The sequence below is a fragment of the Carassius auratus genome, unplaced genomic scaffold (genome assembly GCF_003368295.1).
Source record: "Carassius auratus strain Wakin unplaced genomic scaffold, ASM336829v1 scaf_tig00009852, whole genome shotgun sequence".
NCBI lineage: Eukaryota > Metazoa > Chordata > Actinopteri > Cypriniformes > Cyprinidae > Carassius > Carassius auratus.
Genome location: NW_020524082.1, coordinates 19,917 through 42,073, shown reverse-complemented (window position 1 = coordinate 42,073; position 22,157 = coordinate 19,917). Strand labels below are relative to the sequence as shown.

The 22,157-nt window shown below is 42.2% G+C and overlaps 1 protein-coding gene across 1 annotated transcript in view; it reads right to left on the bottom strand.

Moving 5' to 3' along the window:
• LOC113072679 (hydroperoxide isomerase ALOXE3) overlaps nucleotides 1-22,157 on the bottom strand; it is a gene marked incomplete at its 5' end in the record, with an annotated part of 35,511 nt that overhangs the window by 7,631 nt on the left and 5,723 nt on the right. Inside the window, 4 exons of the mRNA XM_026245652.1 lie at nucleotides 8,580-8,680; nucleotides 13,649-13,770; nucleotides 15,233-15,402; nucleotides 15,729-15,815. Coding sequence (XP_026101437.1) covers nucleotides 8,580-8,680; nucleotides 13,649-13,770; nucleotides 15,233-15,402; nucleotides 15,729-15,815 — 480 coding nt within the window. The remainder of the gene's footprint in view (nucleotides 1-8,579; nucleotides 8,681-13,648; nucleotides 13,771-15,232; nucleotides 15,403-15,728; nucleotides 15,816-22,157) is intronic.

Here is a 22,157-nt window from a genome sequence, read left to right as displayed (position 1 = left end):
TGCTTAAGAAACCCACTCTAAATCCAGCACATCTAGATAATTACAGACCGGTATCTCTTCTTCCTTTCATTGCAAAAACACTTAAACAAGTTGTTTTCAACCAGATCTCCTCCTTTCTTACGCAGAACAACCTCCTAGACAACAATCAGTCTGGCTTCAAAAGTGTACACTCAACTGAGACTGCTCTGCTCTCAGTAATTGAATCTCTGAGACTGGCAAGAGCAGCTTCCAAATCCTCAGTTCTCATCCTGCTGGACCTGTCTGCTGCCTTTGACACAGTTAACCACCAGATCCTCCTGTCAATCCTACAGATGAAGGGCATCTCGGGAACCGCACTCATGTGGTTCAAGTCTTACCTCTCAGGTAGGTCTTTCAGAGTGTCGTGGAGGGGTGAGGTGTCTGAGACCCAACATCTAGCTACTGGTGTGCCTCAGGGCTCAGTGCTTGGACCACTTCTCTTCTCCATCTATATGACTTCACTAGGATCTATGATTCAGAAACATGGCTTTTCCTATCACTGCTACGCTGATGACACACAACTCTACCTCTCATTCCTGCCTGATGATCCAACAGTAGCCGCTCGCATCTCAGCCTGCCTGTCAGACATCTCTGGCTGGATGAAGGAGCACCACCTTCAACTAAACCTTGCGAAGACAGAGCAGCACTTCATCACAACTTCACCATTCAGCTAGGCTCGTCATCCATAACTCCATCAAGATCAGCCAGAAACCTTGGAGTGCTAATTGATGATCAATTGAACTTCACAGACCACATTGCTAGCACTGCCCGGTCATGCAGATTTTCCTTGTACAACATCAGAAGGATCAGGCCATTCCTATCAGAGCATGCTACACAACTCCTTGTTCAGGCCCTTGTTCTATCCAGACTGGACTATTGTAATGCTCTCCTGGCTGGTCTCCCAGCCTGCACTGTTAAACATCTGCAACTGATCCAGAATGCCGCAGCAAGAGTGGTCTTTAACGAATCGAAGAGAGCACACGTCACTCCCCTCCTCACAAACCTGCACTGGTTGCCGATTCCCGCACGCATCAAATTCAAATCACTGACTTTTGCGTACAGAACAACCACTGGCTCCACTCCCTCGTACCTGAACTCACTACTTCAGACTTTTGTGCCATCCAGAAACTTGCAATCTGCAAGCGAACGGCGTCTTGTGGTGCAATCTCAAAAAGGCACAAAAACTCTTTCTCGGACCTTTACCATGACTGTTCCTGCTGGAGGAATGACCTCTGACCTTTACCATGACTGTTCCCTACTGGTGGAATGACCTCTGACCTTTACCATGACTGTTCCCTACTGGTGGAATGACCTCTGACCTTTACCATGACTGTTCCCTACTGGTGGAATGAACTGCCTAACTCAACAAGAGCTGCTGAGTCGGTAGCCATTTTCAAGAAACTGCTGAAGACGTATATTTTTTTGGCAGCACTTGATCCAGTAATACTAACAGAAGAATACTAACGAAGCCAGAGGAGATAAATGCATTATCCGCATAGAACAACAATGAAAAACTTATCTAAGCGGTCTAATTTGGCAAAATCACATCACGTTCAGTTGCAGGGTTTTTTCTAAAGTTCACCTTACCAAGAGGCAGATAGACATTGTATTGACGCAAAGAAATTACAATAGGGAACGTTCTGCACTAATAGCCTATGCACACATCTGTAACGTAATGGCCTACCTAGGGAGAAAATTAGCTTTATTTGTCATTCAAATATGACGATGAGGACCCCAACGATTGGCCTTCCTTTCCTTCTCAAACAAACTAACTGCATCTTTAACAGCCCAAGTTTAAAAATTTCACGGGGGAGAAACCCCCGGACCGCCGTTAAAATAAAAGACTCAACATGAAGGGCTAAATCACTGACACCACTGATCGATTGCTCGTGTCTGCCTTGCTGCAACTCTGAGTTGGTTTGCGTCTGTAATTCTCCGTATCTCCGTATATCTTTCTGTTTTGAAACTTTGTTTTATCATCATTCGCCATTGTTTATACTACTAAATATAACTTACTCAACATCACATATCCACCTGTGATCGCTAGCTTCAATCTAATTAATTACTAGCACAAAACGCTATTTCACTAGCCTGTTAGCGTGCCGTCCGTGCGCTCTATTTACATCTCCCTCGCGCGCCCGTGTCTTTTCAAATCCATCAAACAACTGCGGTAAGTAGAATCATTCAACAAACTCTGTAAGTCATGTCTAATCCTCTTATTGTCACTTGCACCTCATGTAACATGCATAGTATAGCTCTCTCCGTCTGCATAGGATTTACATGTGATAAATGTAGGGAGATAGTCAGGCTGACGGAGAAGATCTCAGAACTAGAAACACGCATCCAAACTTTAATTGAGGATAGTGAGAGTGCAAGGGCCTTAGATACTGCTTTGGATGCGACTAGCATAGAAAACACTGTAGTACACGGTTCGGTCCCGGTCGTAGAGCCCGTGCAGCAGGTTTGGGTAACGGTGAGACGGCATAGTCGCGGGACAAAACACCACTCTTCCATTCCGATTACAACATTAAACAGGTTCTCCCCACTAAGTAAAACACCCACTGAGAATCCTGCTGCATGTGCCCTAGTTATTGGCGATTCTATTACACGGAACGTGAAAATAGAGACACCAGCCACCATAGTCACATGTTTGCCGGGAGCCAGAGCGCCTGACAACAAAGCAAATTTAAAAGTGCTGGCTAATGCTAAACGTAAATTCTCTAAAATTATTATTCACGTCGGCACTAATGATGTTCGACTTTGCTAGTCGGAGATCACCAAAATTAATGTTAAAGAGGTGTGTGAACTTGCAAGTACGATGTCAGGCACTGTAATTTGCTCTGGCCCCCTTCCTGTTCACAGGAGTGATGAGAGAGTTAGCAGACTGTCATCACTAAATGGCTGGTTGTCTAAGTGGTGTCCGCAAAATAATATAGAATTCATAGACAATTGGAAAAGTTTTTGGGGCAGACCTGACCTGTTGAAAAGAGATGGTATTCATCCCTCCTGGGATGGTGCCGCTCTTCTCTCTAGTAATATGGCTAATAGTCTTAGAGCACAACCATGACAATATGGGGCTCAGGTCAGGAAGCAGACAGACTGGCTTAACCGACCGTCTGCTAGCTGTCTCCCGTCACCAAGGTCAGATAAATCTCATCACCTAGAGACTCTTTCACTTAGATATCATCATATAGAGACTGTGTCTGTTCCCCGAATAATGAAATATAAAACATTTCCAAACCCATCTAAGGGGAAAAATTTAATCGATGTTCAACAATTAAAAAAACGATATACAAATGAACAAATTATAAAGCTTGGGTTGCTGAATATTCGATCTCTTACTTCAAAAGCACTTATTGTTAATGATATGATTACAGACCATAACCTAGATGCGCTGTGTTTGACAGAAACCTGGCTAAAAACAAAACGATTACATTACTTTAAATGAGTCCACCCCCAAAGAATTCGGTCATAAACATGAACCTCATCAAAAAAGCAAGGACGGAGGTGTTGCTGTTATTTATAGTAATATTTTCAAAATTACTAAGAAGTCTAGTTTCAAATATAATTCTTTTGAAGTTCTGGTGCTTAATATAACAGTATCCAGCGTAAAAGATAAAACGCGTTTGAGTATTGTGCTGGCTACTGTATACAGGCCACCAGGGCACCATACAGACTTTATCAAAGAATTTGCTGATATTCTATCAGAGTTAGTTCCTGGCTGCAGATAAAGCCCTAATTGTTGGTGATTTTAATATACATGTAGATAACGAAAAATATGCATTAGGATTGGCATTTAAGGACATTCTTAACTCTATTGGTGTTAGACAACACGTATCAGGACCAACTCATTGTCGTAATCATACTTTAGATTTAATATTATCAAATGGAACAAATGTCGATGGCGTTGAAATTCTGCAGCAGAGCGATTCATCTCAGATCATTATCTAGTCTCGTGTAAACTTCGTTTAGCTAAAGCTGCAAAGCCGACTCCGTATTACAAATATGTTAGAACGATCACTTCTGCCACTAAAGATTGCTTTATTAATACCCTTCCTGATCAGTTTCATCATCTCAGCATCCCAGATAGCTTGGATGAACTTGATATTGCGACAGAAACTTTAAACTCTCTCTTTTCCAGCACTTTAGACACAGTTGCTCCTTTGCGTTTAAAGAAGATTAAAGAAAATAGTCCAACGCCGTGATACAATGAGCACACTCAGGCCCTTAAGAGAGCAGCCAGAAAAATGGAGCGCAACTGGAAGAAAACAAAACTAGAGGTATTTCACATTGCATGGAAAGAGAGCTCGATCTTATACAGAGAGGTATTAAAAGCTGCTAGATCTGCTTATTTTTCAACCCTATTCTAAGAAAACAAACACAACCCTAGGTATTTATTTGAAACAGTGGCAAAACTAACGAAAAATAAAACTCCTAGCCCAGACGTTACCATGCTGCACAGCAGTAATGACTTTATGAACTTCTTTACTTACAAGATTGATAATTTCAGGGAGAAAATTAGAACTATGCAACCGTCTATTACAGTATTGCACCAGGCAGTGCATTGTAGTCTTCCTGATGAAAATGATGAACATTTTGATTCATTCATTGCTATAGGAGAGGAAGAATTTTCTAAATTCGTTAAATCATCTAAACCGACAACATGCATGTTAGACCCTATACCGACTAAGCTAATGAAAGAGATGCTTCCTGAGGTCATAGATCCTCTTCTTAATATCATTAATTCATCTTTGTCATTAGGATACGTACCAAAAGCTTTTAAGCTGGCTATGATTAAACTGCTTGTTAAAAAACCACAACTTGATCCTACAGAATTAGTCAACTACAGGCCGATCTCCAATCTACCTTTTCTGTCAAAGATACTAGAAAAGGCTGTAGAGTCACAAATGATTTGCTCTTATCATCCGATCGTGGTTGTATCTCTCTATTAGTGTTTCTCGATCTTAGTGCTGCATTTGACACTATTGACCACAACATCCTTTTAAATAGACTTGAAAAATATGTTGGCATTAGTGGAATTGCACTAGCATAGTTTAAATCATACCTATCTGACCGTTATCAGTTTGTAGCAGTAAATAAAGAGATGTCTTATCGATCAAAAGTTCAGTACGGTGTACCACAAGGCTCAGTACTAGGACCGCTGCTTTTCACTCTGTACATGCTACCATTAGGAGATATAATTAAGAAGCATGGCATTAGTTTTCACTGTTATGCTGATGATACTCAGCTCTATATTTCTTCACACCCAGATGAAACTTACCAATTCACAAAATTATCGGAATGCATAGCAGATATAAAAAACTGGATGATTAGCAACTTCCTACTACTTAATTCTGAAAAAACAGAGATTCTAATAATTGGACAAAAAACTTCCTCACAAAATAACTTAGAATACTGTCTAACACTCGATGTCTGTTCTGTCAAGTCCTCGTCGTCGGTTAGAAACCTGGGTGTGCTCTTTGATACCAATCTTTCTTTTGAAAGTCACGTGTCAAGTATCTGTAAAACCGCATTCTTCCATCTTAAAAATATATCTAAATTACGTCATATGCTCTCAATGAAAAATGCAGAACAATTAGTTCACGCATTCATGACCTCAAGGTTAAATTATTGTAATGCTTTACTGGGTGGTTGCTCGTCACGCTTAATAAACAAACTACAGCTGGTCCAAAATGCAGCAGCTCGAGTTCTTACCCGGACCAGGAAGTATGACCATATTAGCCCAGTTCTGTCAACACTACATTGGCTCCCTACTAAACATCGTATACATTTTAAAATATTACTGATTACTTACAAATCACTAAATGGTTTAGCTCCCCAGTACTTGAACGAGCTCTTAACGCACTATTCCTTCGCGTCCACTGCAATCTCAAAATTCCGGCCAGTTGATAATACCTAGAATATCAAAATCGACTGCGGGCGGCAGATCCTTTTCCTATTTAGCACCAAAACTTTGGAACAGTCTTCCTAACATTGTCCGGGAAGCAGACACACTCTGTCACTTCAAATCTAGACTAAAAACACATCTCTTTGACCTAGCATACACATAAAACATTATAGACTTCTATAATTCAATGTTAGGCTGCATAGTTTAGATCAGCCGGGACCGGGAACACTTCCCGTAAAACCCGATGTACTTGGTACATCATAATAAGGATGGCGTCTACGCTAATATCAGTCTCTCTGTTTATCCCGAGGTTTACCGCTGTCCACCTGAACCAGGCCGTATCCAGATCTGATGAAGGACCAGCGCCTGGACACGACGACACCGCTGTCCTGAAGTGTCCACTAGTCTCTCCCCCTCTCCTCTCCGACTCCAATCAGCTGGAACTGGACAAATATTCTGATTCATTTTGACTTTGACCTGTAATGCTGCCATCATAATCATTCACTGTTAGACATATTTTATTTGTTATTTATACTAGTAGCCTATTGTGATGATTTTTCACGACCCAGATTTTTTGGTGCCCCCCCAAGCACTTGGTGCAATACACGCAGTAGGGTTGGATTGAGAGGCCACTTGAGGAAAGCAGCCGTTCGTTGGGAGAAGTGTCAGAGAGTACCTCCTGTTGGCTCTGGCACAAGAGAGGAAACAAGCTGGAAGCCTGGAGAAGAGGGGCAGTGACCTGGCCAGTCACTGCTGACCCGCCAACTGGAGGGTGTAGTGGTTAAGGGTCGAAACACCCAGTGAAGGTTGAGGACCACCTGATGACCTCTCTTCCAGGCCAATGCTTCATCCATTAGAAATAGGTGTATGCTAGCATCGTAGATGTATTATATAACTTATATAAATGAAAATGGGCTATCGGTGAACATGTCAAACTAATGTAGCCCCCCAGAAGGGCTATGGCAATGCTAACTACACCACCCCTTGGACCAAACCCGTAATGGCAAGGGGATTCGGTTACAAAAAGAGCACACGCACAGGCTTTGTTTAGCAAAGTAGAAAAGTACAATCTTTATTTTTTTTCTTGAATTAAAATTCAGTCGCTTTTGGTTATCAGTAAATAAAAAATAAAAAAAATATACATAATTTGACAAAGGGATAAGTCATAGGAGGGCGGGCCCCGGGTTACAAGCTGGACCAAGCCTAGGTTTCAATACCACAAGTGAACTAAAGCACACCACTCTTATGGTAGAACCAACACTACAAACTCAGCCTACATAACCACAGCAATCATGCCACTTGATACACACATCACAGCACTACACTGCACACATCAGTTCGAAATGGGTGAAACACTAAGGAAACCAGACTAGAACCTAATAAGCCTGTCTATCCTATGGGCCCAATCTACCCCAAGACTATGAATAGGGAGGGGGAAGGAACAAAACAACAACAGAAAAAAAAAGGGAACCCGCTAGCCGGTGGTCACAATCAGTTCACTAACATCAATCTTTTACAATCCACCAGGTAGCGGGAGAAAAAAATAAATAAAAAAAATAAATAAAGAGTCGGAAACGTGCCTAACAAAAAAAAACACAGCACCTGTACATTCATACACATTTACACACATTCGAGAGAACAGCAGCCGACAATCGGATTGTGGCAGCCCCTTAAAATACAAACAAAGAAAACTCAGTTAAGAGCTCCATGCCCCCCTAAAATTCATAATAAGTCAGTCTATTACATATAGCTATAAAACACACGCACCCACACCGATAACATTACTGAGAGATAAAGTCCTCTACCCTTACCCCTTTCAGCAAAGATCATAAAACACTGCATTACACATTTAACCAAATACATAATCATAACCATCACATAATAATCACATCTAGCGATTGGGTGAACAGACCGTGTTCCGGTACGTCACAATCTCCCCAAGGTCACGGAGCACTCCTCTGCGCTCGTCAGTCTAGGCATTCCAAACATGTTGTTTCGAAAGAGTGCACCCACACAAACAATAGCGCCGTTGGCAAGCACTCTACAACCCCTTAACCCATCAAAACAATAAGATCTCGCTCAGTGCACTGAACCCAAATAATAATTAGTCATACAACACATTGTTTGGACATACCTTGCGCTACAAACAGCACCCCAAAGCACTGCTGCACTCTGACACGTTAGCAGCTAACTACAATGTATCGCTCCCGGCATGAGGACCCCAGGTGCCTATAAACCTGCCTGTTCCCAATTTCTGACCACTCCCACCCACATTAGGTACCATAGCAACCCGAGAGGGAGTGAAAGTGATCGAAAGCAGTGAAAGAGGGAAAAGAGAGAGGGCAACATAGAATGCCTCGAATTCACAGGCTACACTAATGAACAAAGACTTTAGAATTTAGCCAAAGATCAGATGAATCTTTTAGGATTTGCTAAATTTGTCTCAGACGGCCAAATTTTGGTCAAAATCCCAGTGTGTGCTCAACACACAGGTCTCAAAACGTTGGAACAGAACTATACCCACGAACGTACAGCTAAATAAATGTGTGGAGCAATTCGCTGGATTTGAGGAAATGTGTGTGAGATTAGAACCACAGACTGCAGCTTTAATGGCTCTGTGGGATTGGAATTTAATTTACTTGTTCTAACTGACCTGTCCATTGTTTACAGCGGCATGTTGGGCTGATGCAGTGAAGATCACCATGGTGACAAACTTGATAAGTTCTTTCACAGTCTGAAAAGATGATGGTGTTCCTGGGAAGAAGAATGAAAGGTTATTTCTGTGAGGAACTCAATTTAGGGTTAGGGTTAGGATCAGGATGTTTATACAAGCAAGCACACACACACACACACACACACAATCTGAAATGGAAAGTCGAGTCATAAACCAAACTCATTTTGACTATTGATCTGGTTCAATTATTTTCCATAAAAAAGTTTTACAAAAGAGGTTGTGCCTCAAAGCAAATATGTCTATCTTAGTGAAGTCACCTTCATTTATAAAGCGCTTTTAACAGTATGGATTGTTTCAAAGCAGCTTTACAGTGATAATAGAAATTACCGTAACAGTGAAGTTGCGAAAATGCAGACAGGCGTACATGCACATTACGTGTTCGGTCGATAGGTATGGGCGTTTGAATATATATGTGTGCAGGTGTGTAGACCTTCTTCACAAATCAACCCTCAACAAACTACTTGTTAGGCCTTAAACATTTATAATACAGAATTTTTTTCGCGTAACCAGAATTTTCCTGACAACATTGTATCTGTATAGAGGTAAAGGGAAGTGAAAGGAGGCCTTCACAGGGGAGAGACTAGTGGACACTACAGGACAGTGGTGTTGTCGTGTCCTGGCACTGGTCCTTCATCAGATCTGGATACGGGCTGGATCCGGCGGACTGCGGTAAACCTTAAAATAAAAAATTAGCGTAGACGCCATCCTTCTTATGATGTACCAAGTACATCAGGATTTTCGGCAAGTGTTCCCAGTCCCGGCTGGTCTAAACTTTGCAGCCTAACATTGAATTAAATAAGTCTATAATGTGTTATGTGTATGCTAGGCCAAAGAGATGTGTTTTTAGTCTAGATTTGAACTGACAGTGTGTCTCCTTCCCGGACAATGTTAGGAAAACTGTTCCAGAATTCTGCTAAATAGGAAAAGGATCTACCGCCCGCAGTCGATTTTGATATTCTAGGTATTATCAACTGTCCGGAATTTTGAGATCGCAATAAACGTGAAGAACTATAGCGCGTTAAGTACTGGGGAGATAAACCATTTAGTGCTTTGTAAGTAATTAGCAATATTTTAAAATGTATACGATGTTTAATAGGGAGCCAATGCAGTGTTGACAGAACTGGGCTAATATGGTCATACTTCCTGGTTCTGGTAAGAACTCTAGCTGCTGCATTTTGGACCAGCTGTTGTTTGTTTATTAAGTGCGTCGAGCAACCACCCAGTAGAGCATTACAATAATCTAGCCTTGATGTCATGAATGTATGAACTAATTGCTCTGCATTATTCATTTAGAGCATATGACGTAATTTAGATATATTTTTTTTAGATGGAAAAATGCGGTTTTACAGATACTAGACACGTGACTTTCAAATGAACGATTGGTATCAAAGAGCACACCCAGGTTCCTAACGAGCGACGAGGACTTGACAGAGCAGCCATCGAGTATTAGACAGTATTCTAGGGAGGAAGGTTTTTGTCCAATAATTAGAATCTCTGTTTTTTCAGAATTAAGTAGTAGGAAATTCCTAGTCATCCAGTTTTCTATATCTGCTATGCATTCCGTTAATTTTGTGAATTGGTAAGTTTCATCAGGGCGTCAAGAAATGTAGAGCTGAGTATCATCAGCATAACAGTGAAAATTAACGTCATGCTTCCTGATGATATCTCCTAAGGGTAGCGTGTACAGAATGAACAGCAACGGTCCTAGTACTGAGCCTTGTGGTACACCATACTGAACTTTTGATCGGTAAGACATGTTGTCATTTACTGCTACAAACTGATAACGTTCAGATAGGTATGATTTAAACCATCCATACATCCATCCATCTTCTTCCACTTATCCGGGGCCGGGTCGTGGGGACAGCAGTCTAAGCAAAGATGCCCAGACTTCCCTCTCCCTAGACACTTCCTCCAGCTCTTCCGGGGGGACACCGAGGCGTTCCCAGGCCAGCCGGGAGACATAGTCCCTCCAGCGTGTCCTAGGTCTTCCCCGGGGTCTCCTCCCGGTGGGACGCGCCCAGAACACCTTCCCGGGAAGGCATCCAGGAGACATCCGGAACAGATGCCCGAGCCACCTCAGCGGACCCCTCTCGATGTGGAGGAGCAGCGGATCTACTCTGCGCTCCTCCCGAGGGACCGAGCTTCTCACCCTATCTCTAAGGGATCGCCCAGCCACCCTGCGAAGAAAGCTCATTTTGGCCACCTGTATCCGGGATCTTGTCCTTTCGGTCATGACCCAAAGCTCATGACCATAGGTAAGAGTAGGAACGTAGATTGACCGGTAAATCAAGAGCCTTGCCTTGCGGCTTAGCTCCTTCTTCACCATGACAGACCGGTACATCGACCGCATTACTGCAGAAGCTGCACTGATCCGTCTGTCAGTCTCCCGTTCCATCCTTCCCTCACTCTTGAACAAGACCCCAAGATACTTGAACTCCTCCACTTGAGGCAGGAACTCTCCACCAACCTGAAGTGGGCAAGCCACCCTTTTCCGACTGAGGACCATGGCCTCGGATTTGGAGGTGCTGATTCTCATACCAGCCACTTCACACTCTGCTTCAAACCGTCCCAGTGCACGCTGAAGGTCCTCGTCTGAAGGGGCCAACATGACAACATCATCCGCAAAGAGCAGCAACGAAATCGTGTGGTCCGCAAACCTGACACCCTCCGGCCCCTGGCTGCGCCTAGAAATTCTGTCCATAAAAATTATGAACAGTACCGGCGACAAAGGGCAGCCCTGCCGGAGTCCAACATGCACCGGGAACAAGTCTGACTTACTGACGGCAATGCGAACCAAGCTCCTGCTCCGGTCGTACAGGGACCGGACGGCTCTTAGCAAAGGACCCCATACTCCTGGAGCACCCTCCACAGGATGCCCCGAGGGACACAGCCGAATGCCTTCTGCAAATCCACAAAGCACAAGTGGATTGGTTGGGCAAACTCCCATGAACCCTCCAGCACCCTGGAGAGGGTATAGAGCTGGTCCAGTGTTCCACGACCGGGGCGAAAACCGCACTGTTCCTCCTGAATCCGAGGTTCGACTATCAGCCGTATTCTCTTTCCAGTACCCTGGCATAGACTTTCCCAGGGAGGCTGATCCCCCTGTAGTTGGAGCACACCCTCCGGTCCCTCTTCTTAAAAAGAGGGACCACCACCCCGGTCTGCCATCCCAGAGGTACTGTCCCCGACCACCACGCAATGCTGCAGAGACGTGTCAGCCAAGACAGCCCCACAACATCCAGAGACATGAGGTACTCAGGGCGGATCTCATCCACCCCCGGTGCCTTGCCACCGAGGAGTTTCTTGACTACCTCGGAGACTTCAGCGCGGGTGATGGAGGAGGCCACCTCTGAGCCCTCAGCCTCTGCTTCCCCGATGGAAGACGTGACGGCAGGATTAAGGAGATCCTCGAAGTATTCCTTCCACCGTCCGACGACATCCCCAGTTGATGATTTAAACCATGCTAGTGCAATTCCACTATTGCCAACATAATTTTCAAGTCTATTTAAAAGGATGTTGTGGTCAATAGTATCAAATGCAGCACTGAGATCGAGTAACACTAATAGAGAGATCTAACCACGATCGGATGAGAAGAGAAAATCATTTGTGACTCTAATGAGAGCTGTCTCTGTACTATGGTACGGTCTAAATCCTGACTGAAAATCCTCGCAGATATCATTTCTTTCTAAAAAGGAACATATGTCAGGAAGTGGTTGCAGGGAGGCAGGCGGAGACAATGCTGAACATACCATACTCAGGTTTAATGGGAATTAAACTCAGAACAGGACAGGCAGCAACACACTCTACATACAACGACGTTTAGAACTGACAAAGAACAAGGAAACACACAGGGCTTAAATACACACAGAGAACAGATCAGGGAAACGAGACACAGCTGGGACAAATGAACTAATAATGACAGTAATGAACAAGACAGGTGACCGGGATGAAATCAAAGAAACACGTGGGCAAACATAACATGAACAAAACACTAAACGTGACAACATAATTGTGAAGATACTGCCTTTTTTAGTATCTTTGACAGAAAAGGTAGATTGGAGATCGGCCTGTAATTGACTAATTCTGTAGGATCAAGTTGTGGTTTTTTAACAAGCTGTTTAATCATAGCCAGCTTAAAAGCTTTTGGTACGTATCCTAATGACAAAGATGAATTAATGATATTAAGAAGAGGATCTATGACCTCAGGAAGCATTTCTTTCATTAGCTTAGTTGGTATATGGTCTAACTTACATGTTGTCGGTTTACATGATTTAACGAGTTTAGATAAGTCTTCCTCTCCTATAGAAATTAATGAATCGAATTTTTAGTCACGGAGACTACAATGGACTGCCTGATGCAATACTGTAGTAGACGGTTGCATAGTTATAATTTTCTCCGTGATATTATCAATCTTGTAAGTAAAGAAGTTCATAAAGTCATTACTGCTGTGCAGCATGGTAACGTCTGGGTTAGGAGTTTTATTTTTTGTTAGTTTTGACACTGTTTCAAATAAATACCTAGGGTTTTGTTTATTTTCTTCGAATAGGGTTGAAAAATAAGCAGAACTAGCTTTGAATGCCTCTCTGTATGAAATTGTGCTCTCTTTCCATGCAATGCAAAATACCTCTAGTTTTGTTTTCTTCTAGTCGCGCTCCATTTTTCTGGCTGCTCTCTTAAGGGCCTGAGTGTGCTCATTGTACCACAGCGTTGGACTATTTTCTTTAATCTTCTTTAAGCGCAAAGGAGCAACTGTGTCTAAAGTGCTGGAAAAGAGAGAGTTTAAAGTTTCTAAAGTTTAAAGTTTCACAGCACTAAATCTTATGCTGTGCAAATACTGATCTGAACACGCACTCAAAAAAGAAAATAAACCTTTGTTGGATTAAATGTCCTAATATGGCAACAATTCCTTATTAGTCTAGACACATTTTTATTCCACCAGAAATCACACTTGCAGCATATTCAAATGCAACAGCCCTGATGCAACAGACCTGAGGAATCTCTTCCCAGGAAGCCATTGGTGAATATCTCACTGATCCAACACTGCAGCTCTGTGTCCTTCTTCACGTCTGCATCATGTTGATAGTAGTGTGACAAGAAAGCTGCAACAAACCTGTAAGCAACCTCACAGTCAGATGTTTTCCAGGTTTACATATTTACAGCTTACCTTTTTTGTAGATTTGCTTTGCATTTATTTCTTAAAGGGTTCATATCATGCTTTTAAATCATTCCTTTTTACATATAAATCATACATTTGGGGTCTATATAAAGCAGAACTGCAATGCTTGGGTCTGAATTCATCATAATTATAGCTCCACAGGTCTCTTTTCTACCCCCTTTCTGATGTGCGTCTGAGATCAACTCGTTTTGTTGCGTTCTCTTTAAATCCAATAGAGACACTTGATACCCTGCCCTCTCTCCAAGTTGCAGAGGTTCAATTCCACCCTGTTCGGCCATTTTTGTAATTTGATAGCAGAGATATGATCCTCAAGAAACTGGTCTTCCGACCTTTTACCACCGTGTCGATTTATTTTGATTAATATGTGTGAGGGAGAGAGAGCACGACAGTGCCTAGTTTGGAGACGGTGAATTCTTGTTTACACTTTCGCCTGATGCACACGTGTGACCGTGTCTCTCTCTCATGCGCCCTGTTACAAGCTCGGCAGTTCACAGATGTGGGTACATTTCCGTGAAAAATAAAACTCAACCAGGCACTTTGAAGAGGTTCTGGTGCTGGGAGACGGTGTAATGAAGCGTGTGGGTTACTACATCCAACAACCCAACATTTGGACGTACCCTCTCGTAACTTTTGCATCCTCGAACTTGGACTACAAAATCGCAGCTAGAAATCATAATGGCGGTTTGCTCGAAGTGTTGGGCCGGAAGTCAGTGTCCTGACGCAGCGCATCTGTGTTGTACGTCACACGCATCACACACATGACCAGCTTTAGCCAATAGTGAGCCTACGTGGTGACGTGCAACACAGACGCACTACACTATTATACTACGTAAACTCACTCAAGCCTCATAGAGAATGAAACGAATAGTGGAATAAAGTCGTTATTTTTGTTTGTTTTTGCGCACGAAAAGTATTCTCGTCGCTTGATAAACTTAAGATGGAGCCACTGTAGTCACTTGGACTATATTAACGATCTCTTTGATAACTTTTCTGACCCAGCAAGATTCATTCCCTCTGAAAGCCTATGGAGGAGTGAGACAGCTCTCAGATTTCATCAAAAATATCCTAAATTGTGTTCTGAAGATTAACGAAGCTCTTACGGGGTTGGAACAACATGAGGGTGAGTAATTACTGACAGAATTATCAAATTTGGGTGAACTATCCCTTTAACTCTCATGCCATGTATCTCTCTTCTTTGGAGGATGAGTAAAATTGATTGCTTTTCAAAAATATGTAGTCACATGACCACTCTCCCCTATTTGTTGAAATTTGAATCAGAAATTCCACCAGGATGTATTAGTCAGCCCTAAAAACTAGGCGTATTATGTAACACATACACTAGAACGCATAATGCCTATCAATAAAACACTGGACTAAACTCCACTGGTAGTCTTACTTGTTGATGATATCCCACAGTTTCATCCCATCATCTCTGTAGTAGTAGTGGGGTACAGTCTCCAGGCCTCTCTCAGATATGTTATTGGGAAGACAGAGGGCGCTGTAGGTCAGGGCGGCAGTAGCACGCTTCATCAACCTTACCAATGACTCTCCACCTACTCCTGCATACTAAGAGTGGTATCATTAACGGAGAGAAGACATGACATAAAGTTAGGTTAATGGCTACTGTATAAACTAAGTTCTGTCACCACAAATCCCATAATAATTTCCCTCAAATTTAAATAAGAATTTTTTTTTTAGTAAAATAGTAGATTGTTCAAGAAGTCAGGTCATCACAGATAACATTTAAGAGCCATTATGTTTTTTTTTTTTTTTTTAACAATCTTACAAGATATGTTTGCAGGTTCATAGGATAGTGAACGGAATACAACAAAAAGTGTATTGGATTACAATTTAAGACCTTTAGTGCCTCTTTAACCATGACATATGCATACCTTTGTAATGGCCCCATCCTCGGATATCAGCTGACTCCGTGCCATGACGTTGATCTGGAGCGTGTATCGGATATGGGGAAAGAGGAGCTACGGAAGGAAAGAGGTTGACTATTATTTACTTTTTCATTATTTTTCATCTTAAAAAGGTGCTCTAAGTGATCTCACGCGCTTTTTAGGCCAAAACATTTTTTGTCACATACGGCAAACATCTCCTTACTATCCGCTAGCTGCCTGTGCCCTGAACACACTGTAAAAAACGCTGTCTCTGGAGACACCCCAGGCTCCACAAACGGCAACAAAAACAAACTGGTCTTACCCGCACTGCCGCACCATGAAATATAACAAACAGTGTTCCAGCTAATAACCAACAAGAAAGATTTGGGGGTGGGGTTTGGGGGGTTAGTGCGCGGATGAGGAGGAGGGAGGGTCTAGCTAGCCTCCATTTTGTTTGACAAAAGTTTTAATGTCATCAAGAAGTGACGTCACCCAGGATCACGTAGAGAACCTTTAAGTTGAGGTTAGGTTAAGTTGTTTTTGGGATGTGTTGGGATGGCATCTTTCCCAAACGGGGGAGAGTCACTGCCACCTGTGTGTTTGCATAATGGAGTCAAGTGTGTCCCTGCGTAATGGAGTCAGATGTGTTCCTGCGTAATGGAGTCAGGTGTGTTCCTGCGTAATGGTGTCAGGTGTGTTCCTGCGTAATGGAGTCAGGTGTGTTCCTGCGTAATGGAGTCAGGTGTGTCCCTGCGTAATGGAGTCAGGTTTGTTACTGCATAATGGAGTCAGATGTGTTCCTGTGTAATGTAAAACATCCACGTTTGTATCGCCTGTAGCCTACTACAGGGTTCATTTTCAGATGTGTTCCTGTTTAATGTAAAACATCCACGTTTGTATCGCCTGTAGCCTACTACAGGGTTCATTTGCAAAACGTAAATATAAGAAACTTATCCAAGATTATTATGAAGATGATTAGCCTAATATTACTTAAATTATGATTGCAAATGCATTTATTTTAATGTATTTCTATCCGCCGGGACGATATTATTGACGTCATTACGTGATGACGTAAAAGAACTGGTGAACCGGTTTTTTGAACAGGTTCATTGAAACGAACTGTCCGAAATAACCGGTTTGCGGAAAAGAACCGAACTTCCCATTACTAATGTCTGCGTAAAAGAGTCAGATGTGTCCCTGGGTAATGGAGTCAAGTGTGTCCTTGCGTAATGGAGTCAGATGTGTTCCTGCGTAATGGAGTCAGGTGTGTCCCTGCGTAATGGAGTCAAGTGTATGCCTGTGTAACACCAATGAGCGGATGGTATTCAACCATCTGTTCCATATTAATGAATCCTGACCCTTTTGACACATTCTACACTCAAAGACCAGAACGTGAGTTAAAGAAAAAACAAGGACTTTCGTTTTACAACCCTCTTACAACATAACTCACCACCCTGGGCACCGCCATGACGGCAACGTCCTGGCGTGGATGAGAGTTATAACACCTCTGAGACTATCCAGAGATGCGATATCGAACTTCAAAAGGGAAGACAAACACCCCCCCTTCTTGATCGCACATTCCAGTGAAACAGACGCACACACATTCATGAGACGCACACACACTCAAAAACAGTTGGCTAGCCCATGGACCTTTTTACTTAAACTACCTCTAAATGTATTTTAATGTCTCCCTTTTTGTGCTCAAATGTATGTATGCGGCATAATGGAATATATGAATGTTACTGTGTGTTTAATGCAAACTTTATATGCATTTAGTTAAGAATAACTCTGTACCTCTGTATACGGGATTGGTAAAATCATAGTTCTTGGTGTCTGTATAATCGTAAAAACACGACTGTAACGAATCTTGATAGCAAATTACAAAAAGATGCATTGTTTCAGAGGAACGATCTTGCTTAAGAAAAATGTTTAATCTTGTCATTGCCATAAATTAGACCAGTGGGCGGAGATCAGCAAACAAAGAAGATTTTTCCCGCCTCAGTTTGTTTACACTTCATTGGCTCATACTGAAAAATAGGTGTAAACCTGGTTTTACGTAAAAGCTCAGGGAAACCTGTATTCTGGGCATTCTGCCAGAGAGAAAAGAGGGTTCCCAGCTTTGAAACCGGACTTCAAGAAGTTCTCCGTTTATTCTTCTTTACTTTTCGTTTCATTCTAGTTTTTCTTTATTGTCTTCGGATATTTGACTTCGTTCAATTGTCTTCACGAGCCAAACGAACTTAAGTCTAGTCATCTTTTGGCAAAGTTTACCTTCGCGTTAACCATCGAGCTCGCGCATCATCTGCTCTGGAAAGAACCACGCTGAGGCCGCACAGACCGGACAATTTGAGCGCAGCTACACACAAGAGCCAGATCAAAGCAAGTACTTTCTTATATCGCAACTAAAATTGCTGTTTAAGGTTGTCTAGGCTATTCCATATTTGTGAAATTATTCAATGACTTGGGGTCTCTTGCAAAGTTAACTGTTTGAAATTGTCACGCTGAGATTGGTTCTCACTTTCACTTTCTCTCCCCCCCTCTCTCTCTCTCTCTCTCTCTTTATCTCTCTCTTTCATTTATCTCATTATTATTCTTGTTCGTTTACCTTGTTTAAATTGTATTTTCGTTTTTAGCTATATACTCATATTTACTCTGTGTGAATTGTAGTTATGTACTCTTTAGTCTGTTTTTATTAAATCCTATAATTTGCTTGAATTGAATTGTTTTATTGCTCATTGAGATCGAAGTCCCTGAATCGTGTGATCTATGCTACGAGCTTTGTTTTATATGAATTAATTTCAGTAATCTTAGTAGTACAGACACCGAAAATATAGTTTTTTCCTGATCAGAAGATTAATATTTCTTGGAGTTTGTAAGAAGGGTATTTTTATTGAATTTTGATAAGGAAGTCTAGCTTCCAGTTCGCTGGACGAACAGATTGTCTAGATTAACTTAAATTAATTCTAGTAAAGGTTACCTTTAAATGATTAAATATTCCCTCTTTGGGTAATTTAATATTTGTAAGCAATAAGCACGTTATATTCATAGACTCATGAATATTCACTTCATTTGAGTTAATTATTCCCCAGAAAGTGATTGTTGCTACACCTGCGTAATGGAGTCAAGTGTGTCCTTGCGTAATGGAGTCAGGTGTGTGGAGTGTCCCTGCGTAATGGAGTCAAGTGTGTCCCTGCGTAATGGAGTCAGATGTGTTCCTGCATAATGGAGTCAGGTGTGTCCCTGCGTAGTGGAGTCAGGTGTGTCCCTGCGTAATGGAGTCATTTGTGTCCCTGCGTAATGGAGTCAGGTGTGTTCCTGCATAATGGAGTCAGATGTGTTCCTGTGTAATGTAAAACATCCACGTTTGTATCGCCTGTAGCCTACTACAGGGTTCATTTGCAAAACGTAAATATAAGAAACTTATCCAAGATTATTATGAAGATGATTAGCCTAATATTACTTAAATTATGATTGCAAATGCCTTTATTTTAATGTATTTCTATCCGCCGGGACGATATTATTGACGTCATTACGTGATGACGTAAAAGAACTGGTGAACCGGTTTTTTGAACAGGTTCATTGAAACGAACTGTCTGAAAGAACCGGTTTGCGGAAAAGAACCGAACTTCCCATCACTAATGCCTGCGTAATTGAGTCAGATGTGTCCCTGCGTAATGGAGTCAAGTGTGTCCTTGCGTAATGAAGTCAGATGTGTTCCTGCGTAATGGAGTCAGGTGTGTCCCTGCGTAATGGAGTCAAGTGTATGCCTGTGTAATGGAGTCAGGTGTGTGGAGTGTCCCTGCGTAATGGAGTCAAGTGTGTCCCTGCGTAATGGAGTCAGATGTGTTCCTGCGTAATGGAGTCAGATGTGTTCCTGCGTAATGGAGTCAGGTGTGTCCCTGCGTAATGGATTCCGGTGTGTCCCTGCGTAATGGAGTCAGGTGTGTCCCTGCGTAATGGAGTCAATTGTGTCCCTGCGTAATGGAGTCAGGTGTGTCCCTGCGTAATGGAGTCAGGTGTGTCCCTGCGTAATGGAGTCAGGTGTGTCCCTGCGTAATGGAGTCAGGTGTGTCCCTGCGTAATGGACTCAGGTGTGTCCTTGCGTAATGGAGTCAATTGTGTCTCTGTGTAATGGAGTCAATTGTGTCTCTGCGTAATGGAGTCAAGTGTGTCTAGGGATGGGTACCGAAACCCGGTATTAAACGGGCCCCGGGGCTGAATTTTGAAAGACCGCTGTATCAATAAGCTCGGACGTTAACGGTTCTGCTGTCGGTACTGGAGAAATTACACATACTATTTATTATTGCTATAAAGACCTTATTTTATTTTTTATTTATTTTTTATCTCGCCAGCCATTTCTATGTATAATAATATTAAATCATTTGTCTGTAATGCATTTTTGGTATTGCGGCCCGAGAGAGAGAGAGACGAGCCACAGCGCGCTGCGCGCACAACACGACAGCACTGTAATGAGCGACGTGTGGTTACACTTTAGATCTGTGATATTAGTCTGATTTTATTTTAGATTTCTGCTTCCAAAGATTCTAAAAATTATATATTGAGGTAAAACCATTAAAAACTATAAGCCACATTTGGTCTAGCGCAACTTCCTTCCCTTCACAGCAGTAGCCTATGTCATTAATCCCTAAAACTCAAACTTAACGACAGAATCAGCACGTTCGGTGATTGTTGTAAAATGCAGTTGCTAAATTGCGGGATGCGTTTAATAATAAAAAGAGCTATAAAAAGCACACAGATCTGTGCAAGAGATGTAATTCACAAGGCGGAGCGCGCTCCTAAACAGACCGCAACGAGACAAGCAACTTTGGGTTTCATGTGTGCGTCTAAATCAAATGTACACAAAAAATATGTCAAAATGACCTGCTTGGAGATTCACTCAAACACCTTTTATGTCTTAAATGGACGTAGTTATGGAAATTTTTGGGAGAAAATCTGTTTCAGATCAGTACTCGGTTTTAAATTGGCCGCAGTCTAATAAACATGACAAAATAACTGCAAATCAAACAACAAATGGCAAAGAGAAAATCACTCACAGGTCTTGAATAAATAACTTCAGCTTTAATAAACATTAATCCACCTATGATAAACTATGCAGTGTTATTTTACATTTGATTACTTTATTAGATTTATTTTTAGACCATACCTGAACAGTAATGTTAGTAGACCTTACAAAGCACTGTGCAGGCCTATATAATGTGTATCTTTGTTTAATAGTTCATCTTTTGTTTATCTATTGTTTATCTTTGTAAAAAAAAAAATATATATATATATATATGTATGTATGTATGTATGTATGTATGTATGTATGTATGTATGTGTGTGTGTGTGTGTGTGTGTGTGTATGTATATGTACAGTCAGGTCCATAAATATTGGGACATCGACACAATTCTAATCTTTTTGGCTCTATACACCACCACAATGGATTTGAAATGAAACTAACAAGATGTGCTTTAGCTGCAGACGTTCAGCTTTAATTTGAGGGTATTTAAATCTAAATCAGGTGAACGGTGTAGGAATTACAACAGTTTGTGTATGTACATCCCACTTTTTAAGGGAGCAAAATGAAGTGTTTTAAGTGTGGCGATGTGGGCCATAAAAGGATGGCGTGTCCACATAAACCTCAGAACAGTGAGGAGGCTGCAGGCCCTAGTGATGCTATTGATCTGAGACCGCATCTCTTGGCGGCTCTGATGGATTTTTGGAGCTCATATCGGGAATGCTTGTATTCCACGATATCTCCTGTCGTAAAGGCTGTACACCGGTTTCTAATTTTGATGCGCACATCCGCATTGAACCAAGGCTTCTGATTAGGAAGCACTCTAATAGTTCTGGAGGTGATGCAGAAAGTCTGATCATAACCTGGTTCTGCTCACGCCACAGTACAAACCACAGATCCAGAGACAGCCCACGACCAAACGCTCCTTCAGGAAATGGTCTCCTGAGGAAGCGGAGGCTCTGAGAGATTTTGAGTGTACTGATTTGAGCATTCTGCAGGAAGCATATGGCGAGGACATCGAGGGGGTCACTCACTGCACTACTGACTACCTGAACTTCTGCATGGACTTGTGGTCCCCATTAGAACTGTACTCTGCTTCCCTAATAACAAGCCGTGGATCACCAGTAATGTCAAGGACATCCTGAATAGGAAGAAGAAAGCATTCAAGACCACATAGACTACACACACCCTCCACACATATGGACAGTTCAACACCCCTATCCATCACCATTACCAAGGATCAGGTGAGCAGAGAGCTGAGGAGGCTCTGACCAAGGAAAGCAGTGGGCCCGGATGGAGTGTGTCCAAGGATGCTTAAAGCATGTTCTGCTGAACTGGGGGAGCCAATCCAGCATGTCTGTAATCTGAGTCTGCAGCTGGGGAGGGTCCCAGTGCTCTGGAAGACCTCATGTCTAAT